The 10991-nt window shown below is 32.6% G+C and overlaps 3 protein-coding genes across 7 annotated transcripts; 1 reads left to right on the top strand and 2 right to left on the bottom strand.

The window, feature by feature from the left end:
• Positions 1–70: 70 nt before the first annotated feature.
• Positions 71–5175, bottom strand: LOC107360205 (DNA excision repair protein ERCC-6). Of its 4 annotated transcripts, none has more exons than XM_015926824.3 (11): positions 5035–5175; positions 3858–4882; positions 3674–3793; positions 3451–3603; positions 3162–3297; positions 2900–3070; positions 2662–2838; positions 2175–2588; positions 1995–2105; positions 1741–1913; positions 71–1673 (listed from the first exon to the last, which is right to left on the bottom strand). In XM_015926824.3, the coding sequence occupies exons 2-11, from the start codon at positions 4706–4708 to the stop codon at positions 377–379; spliced, it is 3603 nt and encodes a 1200-aa protein (XP_015782310.2). In that variant the 5' UTR covers positions 4709–4882; positions 5035–5175; the 3' UTR covers positions 71–376. The 4 variants fall into 4 exon arrangements, with proteins under 4 accessions (XP_015782310.2, XP_015782309.2, XP_089124601.1 ...); XM_015926823.3 differs by having other exon boundaries at positions 3858–4967; positions 5035–5071; XM_089268475.1 differs by having other exon boundaries at positions 1995–2588.
• PIG-C (phosphatidylinositol glycan anchor biosynthesis class C) lies at positions 5157–6436 on the top strand. Of its 2 annotated transcripts, none has more exons than XM_015926857.3 (4): positions 5157–5220; positions 5333–5440; positions 5548–5751; positions 5817–6436. In XM_015926857.3, the coding sequence occupies exons 1-4, from the start codon at positions 5190–5192 to the stop codon at positions 6362–6364; spliced, it is 891 nt and encodes a 296-aa protein (XP_015782343.1). In that variant the 5' UTR covers positions 5157–5189; the 3' UTR covers positions 6365–6436. The 2 variants fall into 2 exon arrangements, with proteins under 2 accessions (XP_015782343.1, XP_015782342.1); XM_015926856.3 differs by having other exon boundaries at positions 5312–5440.
• Positions 6437–6623: 187 nt separating this feature from the next.
• Positions 6624–10615, bottom strand: E(z) (histone-lysine N-methyltransferase E(z)). The gene is made up of 4 exons (XM_015926830.3): positions 9371–10615; positions 9188–9299; positions 8947–9113; positions 6624–8856 (listed from the first exon to the last, which is right to left on the bottom strand). The coding sequence occupies exons 1-4, from the start codon at positions 10224–10226 to the stop codon at positions 7370–7372; spliced, it is 2622 nt and encodes an 873-aa protein (XP_015782316.1). The 5' UTR covers positions 10227–10615; the 3' UTR covers positions 6624–7369.
• Positions 10616–10991: the final 376 nt, after the last annotated feature.

The following is a 10991-nucleotide window of genomic DNA, read 5'->3' as shown; positions in this document are numbered from 1 at the left end:
AAAAGTTCAGTTATACAGTAAATATTTGATAAAAATATGTAAATTAGATTTTTTTGGTCTCTTTCCAGTGTCATTGATCCAAGGTCTTTATTAAAGAGTACAGCAAAAAGATTTACAATTTAATATTGACAATTAAAATTGAAATCTTATTTATTACAAGAAGGATGCGAAAAAATCAAACTTTGAAATCATTTTAACAAAATAGAAAACATTTGAATGAGAATTCCAGAACACAGAAACATGAATACAAAATGTCGATAAAAAATGGTTGATGAGTCGAAAAGAAAATTGTAAAAGCAAGAAAATGAAATGCATATTAGTGAATTAACAAGATGAAAGCTATTGTTGTTAGATTAATTTCAGGTTGTTTCTGAAATTATCTAAATTCTCCTTTGATTCTCCAAACACCGGCACCATCAGATCTACGATGAAAATCACTGATCTTCCAAAGAAGTGACTTAAATATGGGCGTTAGTTGAGCTGGAATCCTATCTTTGAATTTCTCTAAAATCTCTTGAGTTGTAGCTTCACCGTCAACATTAGCTTGGAAGGCAATAAAATTTCTTATATCATTGAGCAGTTCATTATGTTCAGATGAAATTGTAGATGTTGCAGGGGTTGGCCGAGCATTATCATCTTCTTCATTCTCTTCGGGAGTTTGAAATTTATTTCGCTCTCTGATTGATTGTATAATTGAAGCACTTGATGGAGCAGAATCACTAGATCCACTAGCAGCTCCAGGTAAACGATCTCGGCGTCCTTTACCAAATCTACTGGCTGTAGGAAGGGTTGAACTGCTTCCAGTCCAAGTTGGTATTCCGAGTGATGGAGCAAAACACATTTGTCGAGATCGGCGTAAGGCTTTAATTGCTTCATTGGCAACTTTATCTGCTTCACTTTCAATTAAAATGAAATCAGAATTGGTTTTACCCTCAATAACATCATGCTGTAACGCACTGTGCATATTTGATTTTTTAAATAACTTTTTAAGCACGTAATCATCTTGTTGCTTATTTAAATCAGCATCACCTTCTGATTTTTCATCTTTTACCGGATTATATGTATCACTTTTAACAAGATATTTGATTCGTTTGCCTTCGAAAATTGTTCCTTTGTGTTTCTTTGATTTACTTGCATTTTTGGTTGGTATCGAGTTTGAATCATGGTTATGTTTATTATATGATGATGATGAGGCAGATGAATTAGCTGATTTATTTTTAAGATGATTAGTTGAATCTCGGATGAGTTGACTATCACTTGTACTTATTAATGATTTAAATTCAGATGAGTTAGATGAATTAGATGAACTGTTGTTAGCAAACTTTTGACCAATCATTTGACTAAGCTTTTTAGCCCTTTCGTGTAACTCTTTTATCTTTTCAGGGGGCAGTGTAATCTTATCTGGAGGTAGAATTTGAGATTTTTTACTCGATTTGTCCTTTTTGGTGGCGTTTTTGGCAGATTTGTTAATGTTTACTTTAGATCCTGTTCCTGCAAACAGAGCACTTGATTCCGTTGCTGATGAATCATTTCCAAGAGTGAACAATTCGTGTAAATTATTTGTTTTGAAAAATCTTTGTTGCTTGGGATCTTTGAGAACACGGTTTGTTAAATATTGTTTGAAAACTTGTCGGTGGTAAATTTTTTCTTCCACTGTTCCTGCTGTCAATAACCTGTGATCAAAATAGATTCGATTAGATTTCAGGATCAATTTGCATAAAAATAAACAAATTAACTAACCGATAGATGGTTACTTGTTTATCTTGACCTATTCTCCAAGCTCTTTCTCGAGCTTGCATATCAGTTGTTGGATTCCAATCAGGATCATAAATTAAAACACGATTTGCTCCAATCAAGTTTAAACCTACGCCACCCACTTTAGTAGTCAATAGGAAAACAAAGATATTGGGATTCTAAAAAGAAAACAAAGAAAAAAATTATTTCATTGAGCATTTTCATTTTTTGATAAAGATCATGAACTGTTTTATTCTTACGGAGTTAAATTCTTTAACAGTTTGTTGACGAGATCCTATGGGTGAACTCCCATCCATTGTAAGATAAGCGTATTCACGATATCGAAGGAAAATTTCTAGGATAGCCATCATCTGTGTCAACAAAATTTGGAAACAAATATGATTAACTAAATCAATATTTTGATGAAACAGATAACTTACCTGTTTTCCTTGAGTAAATAACAAAACTTTGTGTCCTTGTTTGTGCCAAAGGCTGAGTAAAACATCAACAACCTTCATTTTACCCGATCTTTTATAGTAACCAAAGGTATCTTTAATATCACCAGTTTCTTCTTTTGGACCATTAGTGAACAGATCGGGATGGTTACATATTTTTCTTAAATTAATAAGGCCAACAAATATTTGTGTTTTTCCTTTGAAAATATCACGAATTGTGTTGGACTCTAAATAACCTTTGTAAACATCACGCTGTTCATCAGTTAATCGACAAAATAAAACTTGTTCATTTTTGCTAGGCAAATTGAGAGCCATTTGAACTTCATCTTTGACTCGACGTAAAAGATATGGCTTAATCGCATCTCGAAGAACGGTGGCACATCGGTAGGCAATTTCAACCTAATATGAGTCAAAGATAAAAATGATTTAATAACAATGATTGATATGAGAAAGATAAAAAATCAAAGTTTACCTGAATCTGAGAGGCATTAGCATAACCTCCTTGAGTTATTGGAACTGAAAATTTTTCCATGAAAACTGGCAAGGTTCCGAGTTTGCCAGGGTAGATGAAATCAAAAAGTGACCAAAGTTCTTTGAGGTTATTTTGGATAGGAGAGCCAGAGAGAATAATACGATGTGGGGTTCGGAACTAAATTTAAGGATAATTTTGTAATTTTAAATTTATCAACTACTTTTTGCAATCAATTTACCCTTTTACATGCAATTGTTGTCTGAGCGTCGGGATTTCGTATCTTATGTCCTTCATCAAGAATAACATAGTGCCAATCAAAGTCGTATAAAAAGTCTTGATAAGCAACAATGCTACAATAGGAAGTTATTAATATGCCATTAGACCTATTAATCAATCGAATCAGATTTTTCTGAATGAGAAAAAAGAAAATAATATTAATAACAGCAAATATTGAAAAACAAATTCAATCAGATTATTTCATATTAAGACCGAAATGTTACCTTTTTCCCGATATACGATCCTGTGTGGTGTAAAATAGCAACTCTAAAAAATGGCCACCAAGCATGGAATTCAGAAACCCATTGTTGCATTACAGTAGCTGGAGTGACTAAAATTACTGGACCCAATTTTTTCCTCCTAGAAAGTATGAAATTAAACAAATTAATTGTGAGATATCGGCAATAATTTGAATAAATACAAGTAATTTACAAAAACTAATGCAGAAAAAAACAAGCAGAAATCTTGTTCAAATCAAACCAGAGAGTTTTTAGTTGTATTTTATGTACTTACTCGTCTCGAAAATTTGATACCTCACTAACGCTGAGGCCTGCAAGAAAAGCAATCACTTGGATAGTTTTACCCAAACCCATTTCATCACCCAAAATTCCACCACAACCGAGTTGATGCAATTCCCACAACCATTGAACTCCTCTTTGTTGATAACTAAATTAAAATACAAAATAAAATTCAGAATTATAATTTGAGTTAAATCCATCTTAATTTTCGAGCCTACTTGTACAACTTCGACCATATATGAAGAGGTACTTTGAAATCATCACCAATAATGTGAAAATCTTGATAAACGTCCACCTCTCCTGAACTTGCTTCTTGTTGAGCATTCAATTTGACATATCTGGAAAAGAATAAAATTTATTAAATTCAAATTGTTTCTTTAATTTAATTTAACCAAAATTCACCTCATTCTTTTTTGATAGGCAGCTTCATCACCATCATCGATTATCTTTTTCTTTGTCACTTTTTCTGGACCAGAATCGAGTTTCATTTTCTTGTGAAGTAATTCCTTTTTTTCAGCTTTCCTCCTTTTCTTTTCATTTTCAAATTCTTCGTCCTCATATTCTTCCCTTTCTTCTTCTGATGGGATGTATTCGTCATTATCTTCTGTTCTCTGAAAAGATTTATGTCTGATCTTTGAAACATCTTCATCACCATCGTCATCATAGTCATCATCAGGATTATGTTGACGGCTCGCATGGAAGTCATGGACTTTTTGAACAACCTCTTGACTTTTGGTACTGGCAATGTTAAAAGCATTCTCAGTACACCCAAATGCGGATGTCGAAGGTTGTTGGTTTTGATAATCAAAACTTTCTCTTTCAGATTCATCAGGAGAGGGTTCATTTTCAAATGAAAGAATGGCCGCGATTCTTTTCTTATGAATATCAGCTCCAGCTCTAGTCACCTGATTATTGATAACATCATCAACTTGTTTTAAAACTCCTTTCTCGTAAGATTGCTGCTCATAAGCTACAACACCAAGCTCTTGTAACTCAGAAAACTGTTGATCAGTAGGAATACAAGGTATTGATGACATATCAATGTGCAATTTGATCGGACCCCTTGGAGGTTGATCTTCAGTTGTACTTTCCGCATCTGATTCTTCATTCTCATCATCATGCAACTCTTCATCTTCAACATTACCATCACCAGTTTTGTCAAAAGAATCGGGTAGATCACTTTGTGTATCTATTGATACTGGAGCATACAATGATGTATCAAGAGCATCAGATGGTTCCTCGTTTGCAGGCATTTCAGCTGAACATGTGTGATTCAATAGATGAAAACTTAACTCAATGGTATAGTGGATGTTTTTTTGATAGACAAGCAGTTAAAATGGTCCAATTAAACCAAAAAAAATATAAGCTTGATAAGATGGGCCAAAAGACACTATTTCATCATCCAAAAAACGAGCATTAAGTTAGGCCTGATGATAAAGATGGATAAATGAAAAACGTTAATAATTGTGGAGCTAAATGCACAGCACTGAATAAATAATGTAAAACTAAGCACTTAAATATAAAAAAAAATAAATAAATTAAATAGTTGAAGTAATTAACACAAAATACAATTTCCTACCTTTTTTTGTTGGAAGGGTCTGCTTTTAATATCAAAATAGGGAACAAGAAAAAAAGAAAGAAAGAAAGAAAGAAAGGGAGGAAAAAATCAGCTGTTACCGGTTTTTTAAATGAAAACATTTGGGTTTATTTATTTCTGGTGCGTTTGCTGCTTAAATGGTGATTTTCAGCATGATTCTGTCAAAAGGTAAGTTGTTATCTTCATTGTAATTATTTATCCATAATCTCTATTATCTGAATACTTTTCTTGAGTTGAACTATTTGATAGACAATCGAAGTTTGGTTTACTTTTTCTTTAGAATCAAACCAAGGAGGTGAAACTGGCTGGAAGAAAGGACTTTACGAACCTCAAATTTATCCAGACAATTACATTCCACCGACATTTCTACAGGATCTTCGTAAAAACGGTTGGTTGAAAAGTTTCAAAATCACTTTTAACTTTAGATTAAATTGTTCTCAACGGATGACATTGATTAACTTACAATTTCTCTTCATTTTACTCACCCATATTTAGTTAACTTACAGTATTACACATTGAAAGAAGCAATAATCCATTCTGGTGCATTAACTCAGGAGATAAATTGTATTATTATTTTTATACAAGTTTTCAACCTTCTACAATCAGATGATAAATCTTCAAGCTACACCTGTGTTTATATTGGAATAATAACATTACTTCTTTACACCACACTGATTTTATCTTCAAAAAGTGACGATGGTAATTATAAATCTTTGGTTCAATATTCAAGACGAATTTACAATTTTCATTTCTGATCTTTACAGTTATTGGTGAACTAAAAACTGGAATAATTTTGATCTTCAGTGGATTCGCAGTTTCACCGATTCTCAAAACTCTAACTGAAACTATTAGCACCGACACAATTTACGCCATGGTTACACTGATGATGATTATTCACTTGATATTTTTCGATTATGGAGTCAAAGTCGCAATAGTTAGTCCATCGTTATCTTTAAATAGTGCCATTTTCGCTGGAGTGTGTCTAGCATCTCGCTTAGCATCGAGTTACCAAGCGTTTGCTCTATTAACCTTCGCCACTGACATTTTTGTCCTATTCACAATCTGCCGATCCAAGCTGAGGGATATTATTCCAGTCTGGGTCAATTATTTTATCACTTGCTTGTTGACATTTATTTCATTAATTCTTCTTTTAAAACTTAGCAGTCCAATTTTTTCAATAATTTATATTATTTTGCTTATATTTGTAAATCTAATTCTTCCGTATAATTTTTGGTCATTACAATCGTACAAAGAAAATATTTATGGTCCCTGGGATGAAGCAGTAATTAAAAAAGATGACTTGGATAACTAGAAAGTAATGAAATATTTGTACCTTAATTAATTTTATACTATTAATAAATGAAAAAAGTATTTTTGATGAAAAGCCATCAATATTTAAATGATACAAAATCGGTCATTAGATTTACTTCGTTGGTCTCACTTTGCAGCTGAATTGGCGATTTGGCATCAAAGAAATAATTTGGTCATTTGATTATCCAGACAAATGCGATGTAAAGTGAATAAGCCAAGGAATCGCCTTTTTAGATATGGAAATGATGAAAGTAATGAAGTTTTAGTGCTTGAATCAATTCACTATTATTTATTGTATACTATTGATAAATGAAAAAAATCATTTGTGGTGAAAAGTTAATCAGTATGAAAATGATGAAAAATTGATTATTAGATACAAGTCGTGGATCAAAACAAATACAGAATAATTTAAGGGTAATATAGTTACAATATTTTAGAACACAATGAATCGAGAACTAGTTAACTATAAATATTAGGAAGCAATTGGTACAATTTAAAATTAAATTAGAAACATAGAAATGACGTAGACAAGGTAAAGAAAAGAAGAAAAGGAACAATATTTTATCGGTGAATGAGTGTGCAATTGAGAGATTTTCTCTGTTCTTTTTTGGTTCGTTATTTAATAAATATTGGTGGTAAGTACCAGCAAAACTGGTAAAGTCATGGCAAGTTTCTTTTGCTTCATAAAAGAACAGATTTTGTTCCAAACTGAACAAATTTAATTTAACAGTCTCTGAGTTCCAACTTGAATATTACAACATGCTATTGTGATTTCTGTGTTGCATTTTATTTGTACTGTTACAGTCAACACGAGAAGTTTTTAATTGATTTGGAAGTGAGAGCAAAACTGATTTTACAAAAATCTAGTTTCAAGAGGTTTTTCAATTGATGGTGGAAAAAGTGTCTTGAATTGTGTTTCTATCTGACTGGAAACCCTGTAATTATTTTAAATAAATTAATAAAACATGATAGTTGATTCATTTTGAACAATTAAGGACCTATGATGTTAATTTGGACAATCACTTTCACGTTCAATGCCAACAAATTTAAGTTGCTCTGTCAGTCCATATCGATAATCAAAGAAAAGCTCTTCTCCAGGCTGAATTTGTCTGCGAGCAAAAATACCAATACGATGATCACCATTGACCATTAATACTTTGGCATAGCAATTAGGGTTAACTGAATGATTAGCAAACCTAATTTTATTACCCTTTCGAGTAGCATCAACCACATAATCGTTGTTGAGGTTAAATAAGAAACTACATTTGTGCTTATCATAGACTTTACCTCGGCGATCAGCTTCATCTTGAGATATTATTTCACCACAATATTCGGAGATAAATTCATTTTTGGCTGCATAATCTCTGAGAAAAATTCCCCAGCCAACAACATCTGATGGAGCAAGAAGCAAGTGTTTCTTTAATCCTCTTTGAATTGAAACATTTTGACAAGTGATTTGTTTAATATCCTCTTGGTGAGAACCACAGGTTTGACAAAGATCAGGATCACATTCTCGAACGGCTAGATAACATGCACACTGCTTTGTAGCGCATTGAGCTTTACATCGACATCCAGGAAACCTTTGTGGACATTCAGGGCTACAGTTACAATATTTTTCACAAAAATTGTTTGTTGATACACAGATACAGTTAAGGTCACAAGGTTGACCAGGATGATCACAAGGAATATAATTGTAAACACTATTGGCTAATCCATCTTTCTTTTGGTGTAATTTTCGATGTTGCAAAGCCCAATATCTATTTTTTTTCTTCTTTTTACGAGGCGGAGAAAAAGTTAAATCGATTTCTTCTAGTCCACCATATGAGAGTTCTTGCTGAGCGAAAAAGTAAACTTGCTTACAAGTTTTGGTGTATAAAGCTTCCGCTACAGCACAATAGTTACGATAGAAGCTTTTCCATAGAACACGGAACAATGATTTTTCAGAACCCGTCCATTCATCACAATTTGAATTATCACTAGTTTCTTCAAGTTGAGACATATTTTCTTGGTTAATTTCAGTTCGAGAGTCTGTCTCATCTTCTGAGACTGGTGGTTGAAGGGGTAAAGGAAAATGGATGTCGTGATTTGTGAGGTAAAGTTGATTATTAGTTGAAATTTGATGATGAATATCATCTCGTGCTTGGCTTTTATTTGACTTGGTTTTCCATTCTTTCATTTGATCATGTGGAGTTCTGGTTATAAAGTTTGAAGATATATTTCGATTCTTGTGATGCTTTGTATGATGAGAGTGATGATGTTTACCAAATTGATGCGTTTTCAAACTATCATTACTGTCCTCACTACTTGCATCATTACCACTACTGGCATTACAATAAGATAATTTCTTCGTCTCCTGAATAAGTATTTCACCATCTTGTTTTTCTTGCTTAATTTTTAATCTCATACCATCCATATGAAGGTAACAGTCAGGTCCACAGGGTTCAAAAGCTGGTTTGATATCCGAAGGTTTGGGCTGTGGCTTTGTATAATTATCTGAAATACAAAGAGATAAACAATCAACTAAATGTCACCAAAAGTGTAGAGAAAAGATATAGACTATCAATTTGTTGAGTTAGTACTTACGATGAAGAAAACAATCATATTTGTAACATCGGCGGCAGAAAAGGGTATGAAATGAATGCATTGTTTGCTCACGAGAGGCTGATGAAGCATGAGGTCCATCTATGTTAGGCGTGAATTCAATATGACCAGGAATTATAACATTTCTTTTAGCAATTAGATTCAGGTATCTAAATTTGGAAATAATAGGAAAGAAAAGTAAAGTAAGAAATGGAGCCATTGAATCAAATTCAAAGTAAAATACCTTTCTTCCAATTCTTTCGGAGTTCCTTTATCGGGATAAGCAGAATAGATGGCCTCAAATATTAAAAATGGAATATGACACTTCACATTCGTACCAGTCTTGACAATAGATTCTGAATTTCAAAACAATAAAAATTTAAGATTAATCTTAAATATCACACATTGATATCTTCTAAAAAATTACCTGCTGAGACATTTGAGTCATTTAAGTCTGTAGTAGAAATAAGGGGCTCAGGTTCACTATTCGGTCTATGTTGATCCTTTAACAATTCTGATTTGCTTAGAGATTCAACAACTTCTACAAAAATTTCATCTTCATAAGCATTGAGTTCCTTTATACCATGGACTTTACCATCATAATTTTTTAGCAGCTCTTCAATAAATCCCTGTTCAACTTCATCACCCATATAAGGAATATTGTGAAGCTCAGTTTCATCTTCGACCAGAAAATTTTGTTGAATAGGTGCCCAAGTGCACATTGGAGGAATAGAAGTTACAGAATAAAATGTTTTGATGAAGCATTTTTGGTTAACTTTGGTAGATTCACACTTTAAATAAGCTCGTTTGGAGGGCAAATCATTTGGACAGTATTCACCAAATTTATAATTAACTGAAACAGCTCTATCAGAATCCTTATTGGCGTTTAATAGTTGCTCTAAATATTTACGATTATTTGCATAAGATGCTTTTAAGGTATCTTTATAGCGGAATCGTTTCCTTGCTCTGATTTTATTAAACTCTGAAATCACTTTCTTTCTCCAATTTTGGGATACCAATGAAGGAGAAGACAATGAAGATACTATGGACGAGGAAGATGTTGATGGTGATTCAGGTAGTATTAACATTGGTGTTTGAGTTGATGAAGAGCATAAATTAGTAGACTTGAGACCATCGATACCATTGGAATTGATAGCATCATCTCCAACACAAATGCTGATGTTGCTGCAGCTGCTGACATTGTTTTCAGCTATTCTGGTGTCCAAATTTGAATCCAGTTCAATAGGTTCTTCTCTTTGGCCAGCAATAAATCCTTTCTCCATTTTTCCAATATACAGGACAACACAAAATCACATATTAAAGTGTTATTAACTAAACATTGTTAAAGATTATTAATTTATAAAAAAAACAATAAAAATGGAGAAGAATATTTTAAAACCTAAACCAGAGACTTTGTGTTTACAAATTCCCGGTCATTACTATTCTCTTTATTCAAGCTATCTTTCATTCTCACTCTCTCTCCTTCAAGTCTCTTTTCCTTTTTTCTTCTTTTCTTTTCTCTTTTTACTTCCTCTTTTTTCTCTCTCTTTCTCCTTCTTTCTCATCAATGAGCTTCTCATCTTTTCACTTTGAATTACGAGCGCAATTTGTGTTCAACTATTGTAGCTGAAAAGGAAAAACGTGTAAAATTTGAACGCAAATGTGACTATTTTACCCAAAATAAGAAACAATCAAAAGCTCATTATTGAACTCTTAAACAAAATCCATTAAAAGCATTCAGAATCAAACATTTTCATTGAAGTCTATGAATTTGATTAGAAAGGATCTTCCATTATCATTTAATCAGGGAATCTACTATAATAAATAAATAAATAAGCTTTAGCTGATTGAATTTGCCAGGGTTTTGCGTTTAATAAGATAACTGACCGGATTGTAGGTTGGAGATAAAGATGATGTCCACAAGACAATTAAAATATTGTGTTTTGTTATTTTTTACATTGTAATTCCTTCATCATCAACTAACTTGGTCTTTATCACTTTATCAATATTTCGCTAAGTGATTACTTGCAGCTTATTAAATTAATGCC

This window comes from Tetranychus urticae, chromosome 2 (genome assembly GCF_039701765.1).
Source record: "Tetranychus urticae isolate SD_2017Ah chromosome 2, NJAU_TeUrti_SD_1.0, whole genome shotgun sequence".
Taxonomy (NCBI): Eukaryota; Metazoa; Arthropoda; class Arachnida; order Trombidiformes; family Tetranychidae; genus Tetranychus; species Tetranychus urticae.
Note: the sequence above shows the minus strand (reverse complement) of the source record. Positions and strands in the feature narration are given on the sequence as shown.